The sequence below is a fragment of the Phytophthora sojae genome, assembly GCF_000149755.1.
Source record: "Phytophthora sojae unplaced genomic scaffold PHYSOscaffold_1, whole genome shotgun sequence".
NCBI classification, from domain to species: Eukaryota; Oomycota; class Peronosporomycetes; order Peronosporales; family Peronosporaceae; genus Phytophthora; species Phytophthora sojae.
The window spans coordinates 7,701,471-7,726,767 of NW_009258115.1; the positions used below are offsets into that span (position 1 = coordinate 7,701,471).

At 53.1% G+C, this 25,297-nt stretch overlaps 8 protein-coding genes across 8 annotated transcripts; 5 read left to right on the plus strand and 3 right to left on the minus strand.

Moving 5' to 3' along the window:
• Window positions 1-442: 442 nt before the first annotated feature.
• On the plus strand, window positions 443-4,075 carry PHYSODRAFT_470545 (hypothetical protein; the record flags this gene model as incomplete). Its single annotated transcript, XM_009517851.1, has 2 exons — window positions 443-738; window positions 3,895-4,075. Coding segments are annotated over 2 exons (477 nt in total), but the record flags the coding sequence as incomplete, so codon positions are not given.
• Window positions 4,076-7,393: 3,318 nt separating this feature from the next.
• PHYSODRAFT_322497 (hypothetical protein) lies at window positions 7,394-9,062 on the plus strand (the record flags this gene model as incomplete). The annotated part of the gene is made up of 2 exons (XM_009517852.1): window positions 7,394-8,334; window positions 8,375-9,062. 2 exons carry the CDS (start codon window positions 7,394-7,396, stop codon window positions 9,060-9,062), a joined length of 1,629 nt encoding a protein of 542 aa, XP_009516147.1.
• Window positions 9,063-10,644: 1,582 nt separating this feature from the next.
• Window positions 10,645-11,104, minus strand: PHYSODRAFT_322498 (hypothetical protein; the record flags this gene model as incomplete). The annotated part of the gene is made up of 2 exons (XM_009517853.1): window positions 10,645-10,752; window positions 10,793-11,104. 2 exons carry the CDS (start codon window positions 11,102-11,104, stop codon window positions 10,645-10,647), a joined length of 420 nt encoding a protein of 139 aa, XP_009516148.1.
• A 1,658-nt stretch (window positions 11,105-12,762) lies between these two features.
• On the plus strand, window positions 12,763-13,788 carry PHYSODRAFT_476662 (hypothetical protein; the record flags this gene model as incomplete). The annotated part of the gene is made up of 1 exon (XM_009517854.1): window positions 12,763-13,788. One exon carries the CDS (start codon window positions 12,763-12,765, stop codon window positions 13,786-13,788), a length of 1,026 nt encoding a protein of 341 aa, XP_009516149.1.
• A 296-nt stretch (window positions 13,789-14,084) lies between these two features.
• PHYSODRAFT_322499 (hypothetical protein) lies at window positions 14,085-14,597 on the plus strand (the record flags this gene model as incomplete). Its single annotated transcript, XM_009517855.1, has 2 exons — window positions 14,085-14,472; window positions 14,548-14,597. The coding sequence occupies 2 exons, from the start codon at window positions 14,085-14,087 to the stop codon at window positions 14,595-14,597; spliced, it is 438 nt and encodes a 145-aa protein (XP_009516150.1).
• Window positions 14,598-15,972: 1,375 nt separating this feature from the next.
• On the minus strand, window positions 15,973-16,836 carry PHYSODRAFT_251580 (hypothetical protein; the record flags this gene model as incomplete). The annotated part of the gene is given in 3 exon segments (XM_009517856.1): window positions 15,973-16,000; window positions 16,058-16,189; window positions 16,205-16,836. 3 exon segments carry the CDS (start codon window positions 16,834-16,836, stop codon window positions 15,973-15,975), a joined length of 792 nt encoding a protein of 263 aa, XP_009516151.1.
• A 743-nt stretch (window positions 16,837-17,579) lies between these two features.
• Window positions 17,580-21,995, minus strand: PHYSODRAFT_552501 (hypothetical protein; the record flags this gene model as incomplete). Its single annotated transcript, XM_009517857.1, has 4 exons — window positions 17,580-19,300; window positions 19,387-21,325; window positions 21,434-21,837; window positions 21,930-21,995. 4 exons carry the CDS (start codon window positions 21,993-21,995, stop codon window positions 17,645-17,647), a joined length of 4,065 nt encoding a protein of 1,354 aa, XP_009516152.1. The 3' UTR covers window positions 17,580-17,644.
• Window positions 21,996-22,184: 189 nt separating this feature from the next.
• Window positions 22,185-25,283, plus strand: PHYSODRAFT_309576 (hypothetical protein; the record flags this gene model as incomplete). Its single annotated transcript, XM_009517858.1, has 6 exons — window positions 22,185-22,694; window positions 22,774-23,370; window positions 23,458-23,533; window positions 23,595-23,665; window positions 23,737-23,826; window positions 23,901-25,283. The coding sequence occupies 6 exons, from the start codon at window positions 22,185-22,187 to the stop codon at window positions 25,281-25,283; spliced, it is 2,727 nt and encodes a 908-aa protein (XP_009516153.1).
• Between the last annotated feature and the right edge of the window lie 14 nt (window positions 25,284-25,297).

Below are 25,297 nucleotides of genomic sequence, written 5' to 3' on the forward strand. Positions count from 1 at the left end.
GCAGCCTCTGTAGAGCTAGGTTGTAGAGCAAAGAGCTTCTGCTTCATGCAGTCTCTCACTTTGCATTTTAACTTGCAATCAACAAGCACCTCAAGCAACAAGCAGCGGAAATCGACACAGGGAGATCAGTTACGGGATATGTGCTCCAACTGAATGGCTACAGCTTCGGCTTCTAGAGCAAGAAGCAGGATCGTATCACGGATGATACGTGTAAGTCGGAACTGGTTGCGGCCAATAAGAGCGTCGAGGACCTACTGTGGGCGCAGAATCTGCTCACGGAGATAGGCATGAAGCCAATGGTCCCGGAGCTGCATTGTGATAATCAGAGCACGCTAAAAGTGTGTGAGCACGTCGGAAACTATGACGGTGTGAAGCGGCTAGCAAAGATGAGTCTCAAAATTGCTGAGCTTGTCGAGGCTAAAAGAATTGTCGCTGAACTAGCGAGAAGCACCGGCTGCAGAACATGGCGCGCTCCAAGGGCGTTGAGTGCAACTTCAGCGTAGGAGATTTCGTCCTTTGGTCGCGAATCGACTCTCGCTTGTCTGTGGACAGGCTTCTCGCCCGATGGGTCGGTCCGTTCGAGGTGGTCAACACCGCACCCCACTTGTTCGACATACGACACCTTGTCACGAACCAGCATTACACGGTCCACGGCTCGCGTCTGAAGTTCTACGCGGATGCTAGCCTCGATGTGGATGAAGAACTGCTCGCTCATGTTGACAATCAAGGCATTGTGGTGTAGTACCCCGCGGAAGAAGTGGGCGCGCCGGGCGCCGGAGGAAGAAGGCGCCGGGACGCGAGTGGTGGACCTCGACGCGGATTAATGGGCGCGACGCAGGGCCGAGCTCGACGGAAAGTCGGCGTGGGTGATGGGCTGTGAGACACGGTGCCAGAATCCAGTGCGACGCGTAATCATCCGACGGGTCGAACAGTGCGCCCGGTTCTGCAAAACGCGCCGACCCTAAACCCCGCCGACCAAAACGCGCCGACCCTAAACCCCGCCGACCAAAACGCGCCGAGGTAAGATCTTGATTATGCCACGCAAATCAGGTTGAAGGACGGTAGTGCAAGCACGACAGAAGTAATGATAGGTACAGAGCGGTAGGCTTAGCAAGCAGTAGTACAGAGTAGCCGGTAGCAAGGACATAGGATAGGGTAAGGATTCAGTCCCGAAATTTCTCTGAACCACAAAGACCTCCCGTCTTCTTCGAGGTCCAGGGGAACCACCAAGCGCCGGCAAGTAGAGCCGCCTCGATATCGCGGCCCCCCGTCGTTTGTTGGTTCGGGTGCTCACCCCCCCCCCCCCCCTCACCCCACAGACCCGTGCTGGAACAAAGGCACGTTAAACGTATACCGTTTAGGTGGGCGCCCGATAACGCGCTGCCTAGGCGAAGGACCGCACTGGCCTGATAACCGCCGTGCACAAGACCCCCCGTGTAGGCACGATAACGCCACACAAGCCCCAGGAAACGCCGGCCTGATAACGCCGCACGACGGGAACGCCGGCCCGATAACGCCGCACGCCCAAGGCTCGACGCCCTACGACAAGGAACAAGCGTCAACACAAGAACCCCCCCCCCCCCCAACTCTGAAGCCTGCGAAGACTTGGGCCTGTATTTCGAAGATACCCTACTCCAACAACCGGGAATAAGTCGCTCGGCGCGACCGCTATCCAGACGCGCCGAGTTTGTGCGAGATCGCATTCGCGAGATTTCTGCGAGGGCGCTACTCCACAGCGGCTGGAAGATGATAGGTACGAGCGGTAGGCTTAGCAAGCAGTAGTACAGAGTAGCCGGTAGCAAGGACATAGGATAGGGTAAGGATTCAGTCCCGAAATTTCTCTGAACCACAAAGACCTCCCGTCTTCTTCGAGGTCCAGGGGAACCACCAAGCGCCGGCAAGTAGAGCCGCCTCGATATCGCGGCCCCCCGTCGTTTGTTGGTTCGGGTGCTCACCCCCCCCCCCCCTCACCCCACAGACCCGTGCTGGAACAAAGGCACGTTAAACGTATACCGTTTAGGTGGGCGCCCGATAACGCGCTGCCTAGGCGAAGGACCGCACTGGCCTGATAACCGCCGTGCACAAGACCCCCCGTGTAGGCACGATAACGCCACACAAGCCCCAGGAAACGCCGGCCTGATAACGCCGCACGACGGGAACGCCGGCCCGATAACGCCGCACGCCCAAGGCTCGACGCCCTACGACAAGGAACAAGCGTCAACACAAGAACCCCCCCCCCCAACTCTGAAGCCTGCGAAGACTTGGGCCTGTATTTCGAAGATACCCTACTCCAACAACCGGGAATAAGTCGCTCGGCGCGACCGCTATCCAGACGCGCCGAGTTTGTGCGAGATCGCATTCGCGAGATTTCTGCGAGGGCGCTACTCCACAGCATGGTTCTCGGCATTGAAACAATCAAACAACACCGTCACATCGATGGTATTTGGCAGCTACTCGTGTCATGGGAGTCCCTTGAGAGCTTGGCAGCTCAAGTTCATGTGCCCGTTGCTGCCTACGTCCAGACCTGCGAAGACGAAGCATTTCAAGCGGCGTTCGCAGCTCTCGGCCAGTGACCTGCAGCTGGACACTGAGTCAGTGGCCAAGTTGAAGCTCCAGCGTATCCTTAGGGGGGCAGTGTGGTGATTATTCAGGATTACTCTGGCTCTTGTTGCCTGCAGCGATTACTCGAAGTTTACTCTGGTAGTTTTGTTGGTTAGAGCCAACCATTAGATGCAGCCTCTGTAGAGCTAGGTTGTAGAGCAAAGAGCTTCTGCTTCATGCAGTCTCTCACTTTGCATTTTAACTTGCAATCAACAAGCACCTCAAGCAACAAGCAGCGGAAATCGACACAGGGAGATCAGTTACGGGATATGTGCTCCAACTGAATGGCTACAGCTTCGGCTTCTAGAGCAAGAAGCAGGATCGTATCACGGATGATACGTGTAAGTCGGAACTGGTTGCGGCCAATAAGAGCGTCGAGGACCTACTGTGGGCGCAGAATCTGCTCACGGAGATAGGCATGAAGCCAATGGTCCCGGAGCTGCATTGTGATAATCAGAGCACGCTAAAAGTGTGTGAGCACGTCGGAAACTATGACGGTGTGAAGCGGCTAGCAAAGATGAGTCTCAAAATTGCTGAGCTTGTCGAGGCTAAAAGAATTGTCGCTGAACTAGCGAGAAGCACCGGCTATCTTGATTATGCCACGCAAATCAGGTTGAAGGACGGTAGTGCAAGCACGACAGAAGTAATGATAGGTACAGAGCGGTAGGCTTAGCAAGCAGTAGTACAGAGTAGCCGGTAGCAAGGACATAGGATAGGGTAAGGATTCAGTCCCGAAATTTCTCTGAACCACAAAGACCTCCCGTCTTCTTCGAGGTCCAGGGGAACCACCAAGCGCCGGCAAGTAGAGCCGCCTCGATATCGCGGCCCCCCGTCGTTTGTTGGTTCGGGTGCTCACCCCCCCCCCCCTCACCCCACAGACCCGTGCTGGAACAAAGGCACGTTAAACGTATACCGTTTAGGTGGGCGCCCGATAACGCGCTGCCTAGGCGAAGGACCGCACTGGCCTGATAACCGCCGTGCACAAGACCCCCCGTGTAGGCACGATAACGCCACACAAGCCCCAGGAAACGCCGGCCTGATAACGCCGCACGACGGGAACGCCGGCCCGATAACGCCGCACGCCCAAGGCTCGACGCCCTACGACAAGGAACAAGCGTCAACACAAGAACCCCCCCCCCCCAACTCTGAAGCCTGCGAAGACTTGGGCCTGTATTTCGAAGATACCCTACTCCAACAACCGGGAATAAGTCGCTCGGCGCGACCGCTATCCAGACGCGCCGAGTTTGTGCGAGATCGCATTCGCGAGATTTCTGCGAGGGCGCTACTCCACAGCATGGTTCTCGGCATTGAAACAATCAAACAACACCGTCACATCGATGGTATTTGGCAGCTACTCGTGTCATGGGAGTCCCTTGAGAGCTTGGCAGCTCAAGTTCATGTGCCCGTTGCTGCCTACGTCCAGACCTGCGAAGACGAAGCATTTCAAGCGGCGTTCGCAGCTCTCGGCCAGTGACCTGCAGCTGGACACTGAGTCAGTGGCCAAGTTGAAGCTCCAGCGTATCCTTAGGGGGGCAGTGTGGTGATTATTCAGGATTACTCTGGCTCTTGTTGCCTGCAGCGATTACTCGAAGTTTACTCTGGTAGTTTTGTTGGTTAGAGCCAACCATTAGATGCAGCCTCTGTAGAGCTAGGTTGTAGAGCAAAGAGCTTCTGCTTCATGCAGTCTCTCACTTTGCATTTTAACTTGCAATCAACAAGCACCTCAAGCAACAAGCAGCGGAAATCGACAGTTACGGGATATGTGCTCCAACTGAATGGCTACAGCTTCGGCTTCTAGAGCAAGAAGCAGGATCGTATCACGGATGATACGTGTAAGTCGGAACTGGTTGCAGCCAATAAGAGCGTCGAGGACCTACTGTGGGCGCAGAATCTGCTCACGGAGATAGGCATGAAGCCAATGGTCCCGGAGCTGCATTGTGATAATCAGAGCACGCTAAAAGTGTGTGAGCACGTCGGAAACTATGACGGTGTGAAGCGGCTAGCAAAGATGAGTCTCAAAATTGCTGAGCTTGTCGAGGCTAAAAGAATTGTCGCTGAACTAGTTCCTACGGCAGACAACATGGTAGACATGTTTACCAAGGAGCTCGGACCACAGCGATTTGAAAGGCTGAGGGAGCTGCTTGGAGTCGAGGACGTAGTTGAGGCGGTTGCACATGCATGCCTGCCAGCTCGGCATAATCGAGTTGGAGGCCAGGATATGAGTTCCGGGGGAGTATGAGAGTTAGAGATCGGACGCGGTCGTACTCTACTCTCGCGTAGTCACTCATGTCCTGGTCGTGTGCTAGCTGGATGCTAGGAGTCGGCCTACAAGCCTGATTGATGGGTTGTATGGTCAAAGGGGGTTTTAGGCTCATGCTTTCCTCCTCGTGTACGGCACGTATAGGAGTCATGCGTTGTAGGCATGTGTTGAATGAATCACTCTGAGTTTTACTCTACAATCGACAAGTGTCTTCCTGTCTCTTTGCCACTCACTCGCAGCGCTAAAGCTGCTACGTACAACTAACGAATCTTGACTCGACAAATTTGAAAATGAACTGGACCAGCCTCCATCCATCTTGAGAAGTCTAAAACACTTGGTCAATCGACATCACTTACTGTAAATTGACCTAAGACATGGCGGACCCGAATTAATCCTGTTTGGGCTGGGCTATCAGCACTTCGTCGCTTCTTATCCCAGTATAAAATATTCAGATACGATATTTTTACCGTTAGATACGCTTTATATCGTTAGATACGTTTTTTTGCGGTGGCGGCGGAATTCCTGTGCCATTCTTCATGACGAAAACTTCTCCAGATAGCGTGCATGCTCTTAACCCTTCTAGCCCCAGACCTTATTCTGTATCCTACAGAATAAGCATTAGACTTGATTAAAGTATACTTCAAAACCTGTCAAAGATTTGCTGTTGGAAGCCCTTTCGCATCTTGCGGTCAAGCGATGGGTACATTGTGCACAGAACAGCTACGAAAGTGTACAAAACATGCTCAATGTATCCACCATATGCCGAAATGGCGAGCTTCTATTGGTCGTGGCGAGCGTAGAGCACGCTCAAAACCTGCTACATGGTAATACCTTGCAAGGCTGCTAAGGCAGCATACTTCGGCTCCAGCCACCCATCTTCGGCACGTCGCGATAAACGCGGAGGAAGAAATCGCCCTGTTCCAAACTGACGTAGTGAGGAGGAACTGGGCGAATTCTTCCTTGTGCGTGACATTAGCGCATCATTAGATTTCTTTAGCCCACCTAACAAGCTTGTTACGGTTGTCTGTCTAACAACACCAGGGAGCTTGCATGCTCAATAGCCCGTAATGACACGGTTCCTCTTGTACGAAACAGGACAATATAGGATATTCATGCCAACGTCTACTTCTTCCTTTACATGCGCACGCTCTTCAATGTTCGCGCCAGCCGTGGGTCATCTTCGCCATTTTGGCAGCCTCCGCTTTGCTCTGTAGCCTCCGGCACTGCCGCTTCATTCCTGCCGCTTTTATCGGTAGCCTCCGTCGTAGCCTCTGTCCCTTCTTCTGTAATCTTTGGTGTAACCTCATCACGCGGAGAGCTTCTTCTGTAGCATCCGCCGTAGCATCTACCGCTTCTTCTGTAGTCTCCGGTGTAGCCACACCATGAGGAGCGCTTCTTCTGTAGCCTCTTGAGTAGCCACTGCATCAGCTACAATATAGCGGTAGACTCGGCTGTAGCCGGCTTCGTAGGAACCGATGAGGTTGTACGCTGACTCCGCAATCGATCTGCCAATCGGGCCACACGCGAGAGCTCATAGCGTCGTCTGGGTCGGATCACCAGGTCTGGTAATCAACATCACAACGTAGAATCAATATACCACTAGTCCAATGTTACAGAGCAAAGTACACGCTCTCGCTTACCTTTAGATCACAATGGCGCAACTAACAGTGCCGCGGCGTCTTTGGGCGGTCCTCTTCGGCCGATAACAATGAACAAGCCGGCAGTCACCCACCAGCATCCTAAGTGTCTCCATATTTTTTTTCGGGAGGCCCATCAACGTTACTAGTAACTTATGCCAATTTCTAATGGTTAGAAAGCCCTTTACTTAGGTAGGCCATTTCAAACTGCCATTAATCAGTTTGATTTGAATCAAATAACAAACTGACCCATCCATAAACGTCGTTGCGAGGGGTCTTCGAAGCTCCCTTAAGTTCCGCCGACAGGTAGGTCGTGTTCAACTGGCCCATATCAATAGTGCCTGTTTCAGGGCTTGCCTGGAGAGGTTTCCATAGCCTGCCTCGCATAACCTTATTCATGCGCTCCACTCTATTGTCCATCTTCTTATTACGATTGTCTTACAGAAGCGGTGCCATAGTTTCTGACTACCCGGTACATTATATTTTAAATCCTCTCTAGCTCCTAATAATTTATCAATGAGAACTGCGAATCTCCGGGCCTCATGGCCCGGGTCCCGTTATTAATAAAATAAGTACCTAACAGTAGGTGCTTTTGTAAGCGATTTTTGCCCCGTGAGTTGTTGTTCAAGCTGTCAATATTGTATATTGTAGCGTTTCTCCGATATATCTTACGCACTGTATCATTTTTTTTAACTATGATGTTGTAGTGACACATTAACGATGTGGCGCAAACAGTGGGATGACGTATCTAGCCAGTACTACCTCATTTGACATTCGGCAATCCAAGAGGCGCAGTCATGGAGCGGGATGTGTGGTACAGGTTTGCAGACATGTCCGTTTCTCTGAACAATGAAGTTGCTAATATTGGTGACTTTCGAGAAACGTTGCTTGCCGCATGTCCACAATCCTGGGAGATGTCCGTCCAAGCCAAGTAAAAATCTACGCGTCTCCGGAGGCTGACGTCAGGGAAGACCAACCTCTTGACTATCTGGTGAAGGTCAACGGCTATGGGATGAGCGAGCATTACCCGCTCGTCGTGAGGATAGCACCTACAGGCTTCCCGGGGGATTCTACTGGTTTGGCGCGCGAACTGCGTCACATGCTGAAGCGCGAGCAGTTGCTGGAGGGAGTCTACGATTCGTTCCGGAAAACCCCCATTACTCTCTTGGCATCTCCAAGAGTTTCGGGGAAGACGACGTTACTAAGATCATTTGCTCGCCGATACCCTGGTGTCAATTGCATCTACGTATCGTTTCTTCACGATTCGCCAGCGACCGAGCTGCTGTTGACGTGTGGGATCGACTTCGTTCAGAGGGTATCACGTCTCAGTGTTGAGGAAACCCATGTTATCATGATCGATGATGCCCAAGCTCAGTACGACGACAAAGCCTTCTGGGATTTGTTTGCCCGCACCACCATTTCGTGGTTGCCAGACAACGCCCGCTTTATTATCTCGGCAACGTACGCAATGGAGAGTTTGGTACGACTTGGATCGGTCCATATATTTGGCCCAAGCAATTTCATGCTGAGTGACGAAGAAGCACGAGCGTTTTTGGAGTCGCCAACTCATGGATTGCCTATGAAAATGAGGGTCAACCGAAGCGATTTCGTTGATGTGGTGGTCCGCGAGTGCGATGGTCTCGTCGGTGCACTGAAAGAGTCTGTTGATGCTATGGTAAGCTATTTTGCCAAGACCAGACGCCCCTCTGAAGTCGAGCTTATGGAGTACCATTTGTCCACGGAATTTCTTGAGCAAGTGACGCAGTGTTTTGGAGGTAGCGATGCACCCCATATCAGCGTGCAGAAGCGGGAATTTCTGGCTAAGTGTCTCGCCATGTCTCCAAATCCTGTGTCGCTGGTGTCGCTTCTTGCCCAGCATCGAGGAACTAAAAGAGTATGGAGTTCTTGTCCAAGAACATGACAAAGTTGTGCGATTCTCTTCTCCGTTGGTGTATTACACCAGGAAGCTGTTCTCAAATCGTGCTGGATCCAGTCCAGGCTCGCTGGTCGACCTCGTCGTCAAGGTTGTCGAAAGCATGTCTGCGTCTGTGTTGCGAGACAGTGTTGTTGGAGCTGACACTTTCCCAAAAGAAGCAACGTTCCAGCACATGGTGATGGAGGGCCTCGCTCTCAACACAGAATATACAACCGCGATCTGTCCCGAGTTGTCGAGAATTTTCCCGTCGCCGGGCCAGCCTACTCGTGGCTACATCGATGGTGAAATCGGTTTCTTTTTCCACATACCTCGTCGTGAGGCTACCAGCCACAGATGGGGAATTGAACTGCTCGTCAAAGGCCGCGAAATCACAGAACACCTCGCGCGCTTCCGTCGTAACGGAAAATATGCTCCACTTGTAATGACGGATTACGCCGTAATTGATTTTCGTGGAAACGAGACTGGGATTCCGACGGCGATCGAGCTCAATAAAAAGCGCATCACGGTGTTTTTCAAGCTGGGGGATTTCTCTACGTGCCGTTGCTTGGTTGGTCTGAGGCGTGTGCGTGAAGGGGGTTTCATGGTCGACAAGCCTGCACGTGAATATACTATCACGTTGGCGAACTAGTCTTTCCGACTTTTACAGGTGCCGACACTCGGAGGCTACCAGCACAGACTACCAGTACAGTACATCCAGTGGCCGAAGTGGACGTGAAACATGTGCCTTTGAACATCAATCCATCCTGACGCCTTCGTATCTTCCTGTAGCACTTTTGATATTTGTGTGTTCGACGCAAGTAGTGCATCTAGATGAAGCCGACGTACTGAAAAACATGTCTTATCGTCTTCCAAATATCCGGCTAAAGGTTAATGGCCCAGCTATTTATGCTGCGCTCGCCCGCGTAGTTAAGAAGTTATACGGTGACGGGCTCAGCTCTTTGGCTGATTGAGTTTTTGGTTCTTCGTGTCGATTTCCCCACATGCTCTGTATACCTCAAGCAAATACAAATGACAACATCGTCGTAGCAGAATTTTTGCTGATGGTCTTTCCGTGAAGAAGTTGGTAACGGGTTGGAGATTTCTCGAAATATCAGAGTTTTTTTTTTTTTGGGGGGGGGGGGGCATGGATGCAGCGTCACCCATTGTTCGGATGAGTTTGATAATGAGGAGGGTGGATGTTTTCGAGAAGTCTCTCAACTTGATAAATACCGAGAAGACCTGCCATTGACAGGCTGCCAACGTTAGCAAGGCAATAATTTTGCGAAGGAAAATCAGTAATTCTGAGCCTGCTTCTGACTCTCAGCTGGGAATGAAGCATACGTACCAATTTCGTGCTGGGGATTACTGAAGGGCAATAGCACACACCAGTTCTTAACTACAAGTATAGAGCGGCGGCGAACTTGCAACCAATACTGGCTACGTCGCTGAAGTGTCGCTTCGCGCGTAAACGACACCAACCAAACTCTTTCTACGCAGCCATTTTGACCACTGTTTTTGGTGTGTTGGATCAACCTCTTTGCACGAACCTACGCTATCAATATTCGCCACTAGCCAATGCTACAATTCCGCGCGGTCCCCGATGCAGTCGAGAATTGTACCTGCGCTCTTCGATGACGTCGATGAGTGCCCACAGCGCGCAACTGAGCGTCATCCGCCGCTATTCCTGCAGAATGCAATAGCGTCGTCGACGCACACGCTTGCGAAACACCAAGAACCCCTCGATCTTCCTCTCGCCTGCTTCGTCGACCACGGCAGCCACAACGTCGCCCACTTCCGCGCCAGGATTGCTCAATACTTTCTTCGTATCGGTTTGATTCGCGTCTACAGTAGACTGGCATCTTGGTCAGTCTCCAGCTTTTTCAAGGAGGATCTGGAGGACTCGAAAGAAAACGAGTTTCGGGTGACTGCTCTCATCCTTCACGGCCTGTGTAGAGAGTCCCTCCCTGAAAGCACACTTGCAACTAGTCCTGTAGGCAAACACAAATGAATAAATAGCGTGGCAATGCAGAATCTGCTTCGGTGGTTTTGCCTACACATAGGATGACACTTCAACAACAAGAACGAGACAAGTTCTCGCGCAACAACCAACAGCCATCTAAAAGGAGGAGCGGAAAGCAGTCAGATTTTTTTGGCAAAATAATTGTGCGATATAAACGTAAACTTCGAAGCTACTCACTCGCCTTCATCTTCCCATCACGGTACAGCACTAATCAGCCCAGGTTAATATCACGCCGCGTCTCGTTCATGCCAAGAACGCACTGGCACCTGGAGAAGTCTCCCAACTTGAAGAACACCGTGATCACCTTCTCCTTCAGCAGCTGGGATGGTTCCATTTGCATTGCCACGTAGATCGAGAACCGCGTAGTCATCGGCTTCAAGCGCGGCATAACGCCCGCCCGTGGCGAATCCCGACGTATAGTCTTGGCTGTCCAGGCCATCTACCACCACCTCCAGCCCCCATCTATCCATCGCCCCCACGAAGAAAACCGTACGCCCGCGCTCATTTCGATCGGGGGTTGACGACGGGAACACGCGTGGCAGTTCGGGACAAATGGCGCACGTTTCGAAGGTGTTGACAGCAATCCCTCTCATAACCTCCTGCCGAAAAGTAACTTCGTCCGGCATACCACCAGTTTTACGAGCGCTCGCAAGCAGCGCTTTCGCTGACATGCTTCCCAGAACCATCGTGACAAGAGCATGCAACGAATTGGGATCCCAGCCTGCGCATTCTGGTACAAGCCGATAGAAATAAAACCTCTCGGCGACCGGCGACGAAAACTGCACCATTTGCCCGATTTCTTGGACGATACTAACTCCGGATTTCATCAGATCCACGATACATCTCCTGTCGTGCTTGGCAAGTTTTCGCTTCAACGGGACCGCAGCTGGTACCAGGGCAAGACACTTGGCCAGAAAACCCTTGAACTTGTTATTGAGGCATCCGAGAGTAACGACCGGAATCGCCCGGTCGGAGGGCATTTCGTATTCAGGTAATACCAGGTTTTGTTGTTGGATTGTTATATTTCTTCTTTTATTTTTCTCTCTTATATATATATTATTAGGATGGACAAGTATCTTTCGTATTGGTCTTGGCTGACCAGATCAGGAGGAATAACCCATATTTTGAATTCAATCTAAGACCGCAACCCGTTGTCTTTGGTGTACTGCACAGCAATAATTTTGAGTTTCCTTGCCAGCACTCCAGAAGCACGTTGGGGGCAAAGACGATTGCTCTTGATAATTGAAGCAAGCCTTAGCGAGAATCGAGGTAAGGCTACCCCCAAGAATAGTCGAGATGATCATGAGCTGTTGTCTTTGCGTCCTGCAAGCATCAACACTGGCATAGCAAGATTCGTGAGCATGTGTTGTGAGTGAGGCGTCTGTGTTGCCCTGCTGGGCGTGACTATCGTGTTGACACGCATGACCAACAGCACGACCGCCACAATCACCGACCACCGACTTGCCTCCCCCTAACTTGACGTGGTTTCTGCACTTCTGAAGCTGGTGGTCGACTAGCGATGGTCATGCGGAAGCTCGTGTCCAGGGCCAATCACCTAACCAACATTGCTCTCAGCCTCGCAGTCGAAGCGAGTGCCCAACAACCCCGCATCGGGCGAAAGATTGTCTCGTGGGCTTGTACTGTAGCCAACGTTGCTCGAGGGGGGAGATCTTCGGAGTCGGTGCGGGTTCTGTCAACACTGCATGCCACTCATCCAACAATAAGTCACAAACTACCGACAAGCGGTACTTATCTGAGCAGACTTCACGCGAACTTGATCGGCTTTGTGTGCGGCAGCCGTGAACTACCCCCATACTAATAGTGAGCGGGTGGCGAACGGTGGATGACGACGTCCGCTGCCGAAGGGGGTCCCCGAGCAAATCTAGCGGTAGCAAACGAGCGTGGACGCGCTGGATGTGTTGGGCGGCGAGGAGGCTGCGACCGACAAGTCCAAAAGCCGAATGAGCCCAGACCCTCAAGAGCAATCGTCTAACAATACTATCTACGGCTGTGCCCTGTGGCTTCGCGGAAACCCGTTTTCATCTCGGGGAAAACCACCACTGGCGACAGCCCTACCTAAACTTGGACATGCGATCTTGCCTTGGCCACCGCACAGGGCCTTGTCGTGGTTCCATGAAACAGGCAACGTGCCTTCTTGCGCTTGGCCGCAAAACTTATTTTCCGCCTCCCTTCATTCCACGGAAAGTACCACGGTTGCTTCGTTTCGTAGCGAAGCAAAACCTAATTTGTTTTTCTTGGGGCCCTTACCGGAAACTTTATTTAGCTGTCGCGATGCACGGGTGTGCCATTTCTTGAAAATCTGGGCAAGATGGCTGAGCTGGAAGTGTGGGCGCAAATTGTGAACGCTGCGTCTCCCCAGGTGGAGAGTATTTCGCAACAAAAGCCACCGCATATTGTGATCTGGAAGTGCCTCGCAAGGAAATGGAACGGCATTCAAGTTGAAAGTCAGGGCGCGTACTCCATCGAGCACCTGGAAAGCCTCAACTTGTACTGCAAAACTACCTCACGGCGTCGAGCAGTGTTGGTTTGCCTACTCACCCCAGTTCCAGCCTTGTTGACAGCTCTGTTAATGGAATGCTTGCCGTTGCGGCCGCCTTCGGACGGGTGGAGGGCCAATTATGTCTTTTGGCTGCGTTTGCTCTCGGTTCAACTGACTCTGGGCTTCATCGTGAACTCTCAATTGAGCCGATTTATCCCCGGCCTCAACGTTACGATCCGTAAAAGAATGGCGATAGCTGCGGGGGCCAGCACCTCATTCGTGGGGACGTGCCTTATCGCTGCCAGCGCGGTTGGGTTCCCAGTGCCGCTCATGATGCAATTTGCGCCGATTCCCATTGGGATATTTACGTCGCTGATGATTTTTCTAGTCTTGGGTTCCGTCCTCTATGCCAAGGATTCGCCATTAAGGCCACATGCCGACCGATACAACCGATTCTTCCTGTCATTCTTGACTCTTTGCGGCACGTTCCCAGTCTACAAGCTGCTGTTTGAACACATTCCCGTCGGTTTTCGAGGTGTTGCAGTTGTCATTTTGCCGATATGGAAGTTCGCAGCCAAGCGCTTCACTGTGAGCAGTACACGCAACCTGGAAGACGTCATGCCGCTGCTAGTGGCCTTGTCTGTGGATTTCATGAGTACGTTGTTCATATCGGCGTGCATGTCGGCGACAAGATCCGTGTCCTTAACGCTGCTCTTTATCGCGGTGAACATCCTCCAGTCGCTAGTCGAATTCCGAGCCATGAGAGCTAATGGGAAAACATACTGGACGAGCGACGAAACTCTCAAACACTTATCCGAAAGAAACCCGGCACGTCGGACGCTACCAATTTATTGATGATTATCCTCGACGCTGTACAGAACTCTACTTCGCTTCCCTCAAAATCCCTGGAGAGAGTTCGACTGTGGGCGTGCTTAGCGTATCCGCTCTCGACAGACAAACTGGAACACCTTCATGCGCTTGCTGCTTTCAATGTATTTAGCAGCAACTACGATCCAACTATAAGAATGAAGAGCCAAGAGCATCACGCATACCGACGCATACGAAGTGCGTCAATTACTCCATTGATCGGAGTCGCGGGTGATTACACAACGACAGACTCGCAATCAGACGCAGATAATAGACAATCTGCAATGCGACACAACGAGAGGTCGAAGAAAATCGTGCTTCAAGGTGTGAAGCTCCTGTTCCATTCCGAGTATGTGGCTCTAGTCCAGTACGTCGAGTCGATAACCCCCATTGTGTTCTTCATCTACAAGTCCGTATTGGAGCTGCTGCCGAACGTCGTGTACTACCCTGGTGGAGCTGGCACTTGGGGCATGGTATCGATTGCGAATATTTTGCTATTTGCGGTACTGGAAGTTGGGCTTTTGATTTCGTTCAACACGTTCCTGCGGCACAAGTTCGCGTTCTCTCCATTGTACCAACTGGCGTTTGTGCTGGAAACGGAGTTTTATCCAGTTCAAGCAATCCTGTTTGCTTTGATTCTCAATGTTTTGCAATACGAGCTGGCACATCTCGGTCGGTATCCTACTCATGACAGACAACTTGAGGATTTTCCTGCTCGAGTGTTTAACATTTGTTTTTGTTCTGTAGGCGCCGACTTTACTCTTCAATTCGAGTGGCTCCACCGCCCGAACCCCTAATTCGTTGAGAACTATCGATAGCGTTTGAGCATGAAACGATCTTTTCGTCGAGCAAAGAATATTTTTTGTGCTTATTCTACGTGTAGTCATGTTACAATACGAATTGGAGCATTTCTGTCAGCGCTCTTCCTCCTATATTGGCACCGCTTATTCACAGGTCGAAGAGCTGTGCTTGGACGGAGCTTTACTAACTTACTGAAACAGGGTACTTTTATTTCCAAAAGCGGGTATTCATTAACTTAAGTAACTACTTAATAAAGCTACGAATTATTACATGTATGACTCTGCAACCCAGGGGTTGTTTGCTACCGGTTTAACTCTTAGCAACTATGACTAAAAGCTACAAATTGTTGTTAACTCGGTTCAGGGATTGTTTGCTAGATTCGTACTACAATCCAAGGTTATCACTAAAACTACGTTGCTATTACTCTTTAAGTATTTTTCCAAGATTGCACGGTTAAACGAAGTGCTTATGATAGAAGCAAACTTTACTGCTGGGTGGTGCTTGTCACTATCTCGTGCGTGCTAACCCATTATCTGCATATTGTATGATGGGTTGCGCTTCGAATGTTGTAAAGCTTAGTACATGTACACAGTACATGTACATGTAACGGGAGTGGACTAACTACCGGTAAGACCAGCAAACGCCACTCCTTTTGCGAAGTTTTGACCACTGACCACATGATGACTAGTTACACGGACTAAGCTTAATAGATGTTACCAGCATTCTGACCCATCGCAAGCCAGCAAGTGGGATCCCTAAATGTGTTTTTGCAGCGTCTTGCACGGCCTAGAACTTACTTGTGCGGCCCAGACACTTCGTTCAAAACCATTTTAAGCTGCTGCTGCTGCAAGTGCAGGGCAAACGGATAGCGGAAGCGGTTAAACACCCACGGCTAATGTACTCGAGGGGCTGCTTCTTACCCAAAAGCTTATCGATGTGAGCTTGAGCATACATCCAGGCACCCTGATTTAGCGTCGCCCGAACTCTGCTTTGGAGCTCGAGCTCATTCCATCCCTATTGGTTTTGCTTCACAACGATACGATGTACCTGGAAAAAGCAATGAATTGTGGCCGTCATCCGATCTCGCTACATGTACTCCATCAGCATTAATGTCTTAGACAAAGCTCTACATGTAAACTGCTAAATAAGATGAACTGAACGACTTTTTATCTTTTTCGTGACGAGCATTGAACGCCTACTTGCGCCGGCTCTAATGCCGTCTCCAAACTAGCTCATCGCGAACATCTATCAGTTTATTACAGCATTGACAGCTACACCTTGCTCAGGTTAGTATCAACTCGAGTTCAGACGGAGTAGGGCTTAAAAGGAACTCTTGTTCGAGGATATTGAAACCAACTCGCAAAGCACCGATCAGCCCTCCACACTCACGAACCATGAGCTGCGCGAGCATCGCCTTGTCTCATCCTTCATTTTCTCGGGCAATCCAACCACTGACAGCGCCAAGAACCCGTAGGATTCCTCGTCACTCAACAGAAAATCCGGCCTCCAGAACGTCTTAATCGACCGAAACTCTATGGGGCTCTCACCATGCAGTGCGTGGTTGGCAGCGATGACAAAGCGGATGTTGCTTGGTAACTACGACGAAGAATCCGTGATCAGAGCCTTCCAGAACGCCCTGTCCTCGTACTTTTCCTGAGCGTCGTCGATCAGGATCACATGCTGTTGGTCTTCCGAGAGGGCCGACTTCCTCCCGCAGATATCAAGTCCGTGCTGCTGCATCACTTCATTCACCGGCCCCCTTTCCCAAATGAACGAGACGAAGACACAGTTCAGATCAGCGTGGTGGTGTTCAAATAGCATGACTATTGACGTCTTCCCAGACCCTTCTGGCGCTGCGAGGAGCACGAATCGCTTTTGGTCGGCCAGCAGACTCGTGGCCACTTGGTCTAGCAGTTTTTTGCGTTCAAGGCGCGGCGCCTCAAGTCTCACCCCATGCATGACAACGCGGATCCGAGGAAACATAAGCGGCGCTTCCACGAGAACCGGGTGCAGCAAGTCTACCCCAAGTCCGTCCACCTTCGTGTCGAGGTCGAGCGGCTGCTTTGCGTGTTGAGCCGCAGGAGACGCATAAAACTTCACTTGATCTTGAACCTTGCGGGTGAAGAACTCGAATACTACTCTCTCTCGGAGATCGCCGATGCTGTCGACCCCATCCGTCATAGGAGCAAACTGGACTGGCCTGTCCGGGATCTTGAACCACACGTGCCTCGCCATCGTTTCCCTTTTCTTTCTGGTCTGCTACTAGATCGGAAATACGGGGGCAAATGATGATTCTGCCATTCACAAAAGCTGGAACTTGTCTTTTACAAAAAAATGTTCGCGAAAGCAGGCCAGCAATATCACATTGCTCGACTATTTGCTGCACACTATGTGAGCCTGCTTCGCGAATCCACAACATCCTTGACCCTCAGCTGGGAATGAAACGTACCAACTTCGTGTCGGAGATGACTGAAGGGCAAAAGCACACACCAGTACTCAACTACAAGTACTACCAGTAGTATAGAACTTGCGCTCAATACTGGCTACGTCGCTGAAGTCTCCCTTCACACGTAAATGACACCAACCAGACTCTGTCCTCCCAGACCAAAGCATCGCCTCTTGTGATATCGTAGAGAGCATGGTTCTCTTTTCCTCTGTGTGGCTCCCATTCCTCAATGCGTGGGCTGCTGGATGATCTTCTTCGCTTGCGTAGTTTCAGAGTCACAACGCGTGAGGCACTCGAGGCGTTGTCAATCTGTAGCATTTCGGCCCCAGCGCAATCACACTACTGGAACTCAAGGTAGTAGGAGCGCCATCTAACCTTGCCTCTTCTGAACTCGCGTTCTTCTAATGGCAAGTTGGTCGTGTAGACAGCACCCTCGCAGCTCATCGTCGTCACTGACCATCCGTCGAAGAGCAGCTACAACAACCTGCAGCATCTTAAACGAGAGAGCAGAAAGCAGCAAAAACAAACAACACACAATAAACAGGACCATTCTCACACAGTGACTCCACCTTTCTCCTCCTCTACATCAGCGCGCGTTTACGGCTCGCTGGTAAGATCTGCAAACAAGTCGCCGTAGAATTCGCCCGGAAGCTTCGGACGCATGTGCTTCTCCACAAATGAAGAGATGACCTTGCTGCGGTTGGCCTCGGCACCTACAGGAGAGGAAGACACGGCGCCGATGTCGTGCTGGTAGCGGTGGAACGCCCGCGAGAGGATGGCGGCGTTGATGGCCGTCTGGCGCACCAGTGGAGCTAACCAAGCGCCGTTGACCACCATACCGTCGAGCAGCGGACCCAGCACGCGGCTCGTGTATACGTCGGCCTCGTCCACGTAGCTGTCCTCATCGTTCGCAATAACATCACGCTGGTTAAACAGCGGCGAGGACTCGTGACTCACGTGCACACAGTACAGATCGTTGCCCAGGGGGTCGATGATCAGCACCACGCCCGAAGTCGGCATCGGCAGCTTGAACGCTGCGTCCCACAGCACGCTCCCTGGACGGTACGTCTGCTGGCACTCGTTCCAGACGATGAGGACGTTGGCGTGCTGGAAGAGCAACCTCGCAGTCGCGCCTTCCGTGTCTTCAGCATCGCTGTCACTGTCGCTGTCGCTTTCCTCCTCTCCTTCGACGAGCAAAGTAGGCACGTAGATGCACGCCTCGTGGCTGTAGTGGGAGTACGAGAGCATCCGGCCATTCACGAGCTCAGCGTCGAAGCCCGAGTACCCCGCGTGGTCCTTGCTTCCAACTTGTTCACCCAGGGACGAGAGGAAAAGCTGGTAATCCTTCGAGAGTTCTACGTAGCCTGCACGCACATCCGTCGAGGTAGCCAAGTGAATCTGGTCGTAGCCGCCTCGGGAGGTACCAGTGAACATATAAGCCACGGAAATGTCAAACGTCTCGCGCTCCGGGAGCTTGTCCAGCTTCTCCAAGTCGCGGAGGAAGTCTGTAGTCACTGTGGCATCCATAGCGAACACGGAACCCCAGTTGCGCACAGACAGGAAGCCCAACTCGCTCATCATCCGCCTGGAGACTTCCCACGTCTGGAGCGCAGGGTCCTTCTCAGGCGGCGTGGGCTTGTGGCACTTCACACCACTCAGAGAGCCCCTCGGCTGCGAGGCGAGCTTGTCCTCGTTGCTCTGGGACACCAGCAAGTTCATAAACACCGCGTCCTTGGTGCCACGAAGGTCTTCGCGACTTGCTTTACGCTCAATCGAGCTCATTCCGGTGTTGCCCTCGCCAGACAATATCTTCGTAGGATCTGCGTCCGGTTCCACTCCGCCAGTAGGCGATGAACGCCAGCTCGTCAGCGGCGTCTTGGTGTGTGCATCGCGGATCGCAGTGAGCAGCGGGTCTTCGACGTGGGAATCCTCGTCACTTTCATAGTCCTCGTCGTCTTCACTGTCGTCGAGCGTGTTGGAATCGGAATCAAAGTCGCTGTCTCGTCGAACCTGCGAGTTTGGATCTTCCGTGAAGTTCTCAAACTCTGCAATGCTCTTCGGACGAGGACCGTCGCGGTGTCGAGGCTTGGAGCGCCACACGTAGCGGCCTGTGGAGTCGCGCATGATCAGAATTGCTTCACCCGACTGCGCTGCATTCGCTGGCTTCTCGATTACCGTCAGGATGGAGTTCTTGTTCACAGAGAAGAAGCGGCAATGGCGGTAGATGTCGCTCGCGTCGCTAAGCTCGACAAACTGAGCAAGCACGGTCTGTAGGAAAGCAGCAACAAAGCATGAGCATACGAATTACTCGCATAATAAGACCAGCTAGTACGGCTTACCTTTTCAGTCAGTCCGGCCGAGTGCGTGCCGATAGAACCAGCGTTGCTGGTGTGCGAGACGTGGTGCTTCATCAACATGTGCACCAGCTTCTGCGCTGCTTCGCGCACCGCCATGTTCGTGTGGTTGGGGGACAACGACTGGAATCTCTCGTTGCCGTCCACAATGGTCGTGATGATCTTGGCGATAACCTGCTGCTTGTTCAGCAGCAGAGGCGCCGCAACGATCCACTCGATGATGCAGTTGTACGCTGCGGCCATGAGACTGTCCAGGTAGAACGGCGCTGTCCTTGAGCGCAGAACTGGCGCGTTGTTGCTGATGAAGTCGCAGCACGCGTTGACCAGGTGCACGACGGAGTTCGCGTGGTGGAAGAACACTTCCTCGCACACGAGCGACAAGTGACGCAGACACTCGAACGCAGTGAACAGCACCGGCGGCTTGTACTTCTGTGACTTGCTGATGATCGAGCAGATCAGCAAGATCGTGAACGGCACCTGCGAGTTGCGGCTGGACGCCAGACCGTTCGTCCAGAACGCCGCCTCCTGCTGGATGGCCACGGTCATGATCCACATCATCATCTGCTGGTTCGTCGGGTCCGTCTCCGTCTTAATCGCCGTCATCAGGAGCGCCACAACGTTCGAGCTCGTATACTTGGGTAAGCTCGAGTACAGCCCCTGGATATCCGCCATCGAGGGTGCAACGATTTCCTTCTCCGCCTCCTTAATCAACGGACGCGGAACGTGCGCGTGAATCGTGAGAAGCGAGCTGCAGGCCTCGATACTGGCACGACGCAGCAGCACAATCGGAATGCCACCAATGTGCTGATCATCCTGAACGAAGAAGGAATCCTGTCCACGTCGACCATCCGACTTCGCACTTGAAGACGGAGCGTCCTTACGCTCCGCAGCGCGGAAGACGCGCTCGACGGCCTTGTGGAACGGTCCCGCGACGACTCCAGCACCGCGCAGCGTGTGGTTCCCATACAATCCGAAAACATTGGACCAGTTGTACACAGCAGAGGCTGCGATGCGCTCGTCGTCGTCCAGCAGCGCGTTCTGCAGCGCCATCAGACTGCGCACACTGTACGCCCAGTTGACCCGCTTCGAGCGGCCGTTCGAGTAGTGACACATGAGCTTACCAAGACAGCGAAGCGCCTCACTACGACCCGCAGCGAAGCGCGGCTTGCGCGTCAAACAGGCGTCGAACAGCCAGGGTCCCAGCAGTCGCAGGATAGTGTTAACATCAGGCGGAGCTCTCGGCTGCTCCGTGACCTTCGGAGTTGCAGTCCCCACGTCATCACCTGCATCGGTGTCGCCGTTCTGCACTCCCTGGAACATGGGGCTGTCACGGTTCGGCGTCTGGTTAATTGCACCCAAGACGTGCTCCCACTGCACACGAGGCACCTTCTGGATACGCGCGAACTCGTCCGCCAGCCTGCTCACGCCCTTCACCGCCGCGAGGTACACGTCCGGGTCGAAGATGGCGGACGGGTGGCCGATCACGCGCAGCAGGCGGTACCACGCGTAGGCCAGCAGCGGACTCTCCATCTCGAACTTGGACGGCTGGCGGTTGTCGGCCCAGATGACTTCGATCTCTTTGGGGGCGTCCCGGTCGTGGATCTGCCGCATGAGGCTGCGCGTGAGTCCCAGCGTGACGGCGTTCCACTGCTCGATGACGAGCGTGCGGTGGATCCAGCGACGGCAAAACTTCTGCAAAAGTCCCCACAATTCTCCCCTTGGTCCGCACTGGGGCAGCGATCGAAGATAAATCTCGAATAAAAGGCGAACGAGTTGACCGCATAACTGGTTGCCCAATTGGTTGCGTAAGTTGTGCAACAATCCGTCCGCTGCGCCGAGAATGAGGCGAATTAACCGGTCCCAGGTGGAGTTGGATAACTGAGAGCCGCGATGCTTGACAAGAGCGTCGAAAGTCTCTAAAACCCTGCGAAAATGCGCAACATAGTGTAAGGTTGGCACTAGTCTAAACTTTTCAGCACTGGTTTAGACTAGTGTTAACACTAGCCTAAACGAATATGAAAGTGCCACGTACTTGGTGCAGAGGGACACGTGTGTAGCCAAGTTGCTGTCGGCGCTGCCGGCGGGGGCGCCGTTGCTGGGGCGCTCCTCGAAGAGCAGCGTCATCTGGCCCAGCATGTCCTGGATGAAGGTCTGCTCCACCTTTTGCATGCATGCAGGTCTTTGATCCTTGCCACTTTTGCCACCTTTGCCGTTTAGAGACTCCTCGTCCACGCCTAACCAGCACTCGTAGATGCGCAACGAGCCCGAGATGACCTCAGCGTCTTCCATGGGCAGCGCGAACGAGTGCCCGAGCACCTCCATGGCCCAGCGGATGTGGTGGCCCGTGGGTAGCACTCCCAGTGGGTCCACGCCCTCCTCGGTGAGGTGACCCACCACCATCTCGCACATACCGCGCTGGCATTTCTCCGAGAATTTCTATTGCAACAAGCGCGTAACCAGGTTAGAGACAACTTATCGTTTAAGTAGTGTTAAAGCGACAAGGGGGGGGAGACTACAGCAAAACGCACCTTGAGCACGTGCGAGTCTGCCGACACCGGCACCAGCTCGCACTTGGAGATCCACTGCAGGAACATGGCGCCTCTCCCCCCGACGGCACCAAGCTCCTCAACGTGGCTTCGCGCTTCCTGAATGTCACGCAACACTGTGTCCAGTACACAACAATGTGTAGAGCACACAAAATTGCTGCGTCTTGCGTACAGTAAGTAACGCAAGAAATATCGATCAAAGTGGGGTCAAGGGTCAAGCGGCAGATCTGCTGCTGAATGTCCCAGTTCCAGCCCCCGTCGCCGGTGTTCATGCGGGGCATGGCGGCCCGCAACGCCGACTCGTCCACGGGCAGCCGCACGCCGCCCGTCTCGCGCCGGCGCCGCGACCGCGCAGGCCTCATGAAGCTCAAGAAGAGCAGCGAGGACGGCAACAAGAAGTCGCTGCTCGAGGCCATCTTCCCCTCCAAGCGCGGCAAGAGCCCCAGCAACGCCAACGCCAACGCCAACGCCAACGCGCCTCCGTCCAATCGCAAGCCGAACCCGGCGGCCGTGGCGCGCGGCGTGGAGATTCTGCACTCGATCTTCCCCAAGTGGGAGTCGGAGACGCTGCAGGTGCTGCTGGAGGCCAACGGCTTCATCATGGAGGACACGATCACGGCGGTGCTGGGCATGGAGCAGGCGGAGGACGACGCTAAGAAGGCCGGGGAAGGAAGAGCTGTTGCCGCCGCTGCTGCTAGTGATGGCAATTGGCCCGTGAAGAACCCACTACCCGATGACTTTTTAAGGGTGAGTGAGGTAGAGTGGGGGGGTATATTGCTTCTACTTGATGACTGCTAACGTTGACGTTGACTTTGTATTGTTGCAGTTGCCGGATGACGATGTGGAGGTGGTGGTTGATAAGTATCCGACGTCGGAGGACGAGATTCCGGAGGATGAGGAGTGTGAGGAGAGTGAGAAGGAGGAAGGCGAGGCGGAGATGGAGATGGAGATGGAGATGGAGCTGGAGGAGAAGAGCGAGGCGGTGGCCATGCCCGACGCGGCTTCGGACGAGATCCGATCGGACAGGTCGAACAGCACGCTGGCGGAGGACGACGGCACGCTGTACGGCAAGGAGTTCGATGACGATAGCGCGTCGACGGACGAGGTTATCACGCCCGTGCTGGACGACGCAGCGATGCGCGCCAACCAGAAGATCGTGGCGGACTCGATGAACCAGAAGTTCCTCCCCGTGGAGCTGCGTAACGAGCGCTCCAGTATTTTCGACATTGCACACATTGACGTGATCAAGAAGAGCAAGCTGGATCTGTCCGAGGCGGAGAAGCGCATCCGCCACCGCGAGCCGCATCTCGTGTTCGAGCTGCTCTCCAAGGCGAGCGAGATTTACCGCAGCGGCGTTATTTCGAGCCAGGAGCTCGACTATCTGCGCTCTATGATCTTGTCAAGAATCCAGCCTACAAAGATGGTGAGTGCTGTGGAGTTGTAAAAAGTGGGGTCATTTTGGTGTGATGAAAACTAACGTGTTGGTGCTGTTTGTGCTTGTACGTATCAGTTGATGGATATGACCATGAACATGAACGGAATGATATCGGATCACGAGTGGCACCTGCTCATTCTAAAGGCAAAGGGTACGTTAGCCTGCTTAACTTTGAATTCCTCAAAACAAACTAATCTGCATCATGGTTTCAGGTATTCGGCACGCCTTGTGCATACGAATTTTCCGTGAAGAAAGTAAACCCGCCCGGAATAGTGGTCACATGGTGCGTACATCACTTGTGTCCAGTTCCGTTTTACAGAAGACTTACCGTTATATGGTGTATTTTATTCGCAGGAGTATATTGTGCGTGTCGTAGATGTTGAAAGTGGTGTCGTCTGGTTTACACGGAAGCGTTTCCGTGAATTATACAAGCTCCACCGCAAGGTTCGTTCTTCAAGTACAATGACTTGATGACGCTCTTGCACGTATCTAACCAAATTTGTTAATTGTATTTGCAGTTGAGTCGTTTATCTGGACAAGTAAGTGATTGTGTATTCCCAACTCGTCGTGGCCATGGCCGGAACTCGCCGAACCAGCTCGCTTACGACCGGGCACCTGTATTGGAGAACTTTTTGCGTACCACTGCTGCGCTTGTGGCTCCGTCGCCTCTCACGTTTTTACATGGCGTCGCCCTCAAGCAGCTTCAGCAGTTTTTGGAAGTTCCGCACGTGGGCATTCTTGAGCGCAACCGCACTCAGCCTATCTCGCGCGAGCTCCGTGTGTTTGTGTACCATACCGTGAATGATCTCACGTCCCCCGAAGGCAAGGCCTGCCAAAAGTTTCTCACGAAAATGAAGCAGAATGGGTTCAGCTCCGGACAGAATGTGCTGGATGAAATGGGCGATATCTTGGATGGTGTTCAGGAGTACATGCTGGAGCACCGGTTCGAGGAGATGGAGGTTATTGTTCAACGTTTGATGAAGCAGATTCTATCGGGCAACGGTGGCAATCCAGCTATGGGTCGCCACAGTTCGTTCGTGAGTTTGATGACGACGGATGCTGTCAGCAACCAGGACAAGCTGCAGCAGCTTCTGTCGGACGCGATCCGGCACGAGCTGGAGGACCGCATCTGCGTTCCGTTGATGTACGACTTGACGCAGTATCTACGGCGCCACGTCCAGCACGAGGAGCGTCAGTTCCGCCACCGCGTGTTCCAGTTGAAGGGCAAGCCACAGAGCTACTTCGGTATCCCGATGGACAAGATCTCGCTGAGCAGTTGGCGGTCCGTGGTGGACGTCATCAAGGAGATCGACGGTGCGTTCCTGCCGCTGGACAAGATGCGGAAGCTGGTCGCCACGGCGCACCAGATCCACGCGCTGTACAAGGCCGAGCGCACCATGTACCTGAGCGAGCCGCCGCGCCATCGCCGACGGAACTCCACGCCTATGGCAGGCTCTTTCATCCAGTCGCTGACGTCGCCGACACCGATGAACCGGATGTTGTCGCCCACCAGCAGCAGCTCCAACAGGTCGTCAAGAGGCATGAAGGTCGGGGACGAGTCCGAGGCCCCCGCCGAGATCGCGATGGACCACCAAGAGCAGAAAGAGGAGGAGGAAGAAGAAGCAGATGCAGACGAGAGTGAAGCGACTGAAGCTGCAGCTGGAGACACCAAGCCGCAGGAGGAGGACGTGCTGAGCGGAGACGACTTCCTGCCCATCTTTATTTATGTGATCGTCCACAGCGACCTGGAGGCTCCGATTCTCACTCAGGTGTTACTGAACCGCCTGTGCGACCCGGAGAAGCGACGCAGCGAGTCCGGCTACTACCTAGCAACCTTCGAGGCCGCGCTGCACCACATCCTATCACTCGAACTGCCCGGCGCCAAGGCCGACGGCCTGTAGACGAATAAGCACCC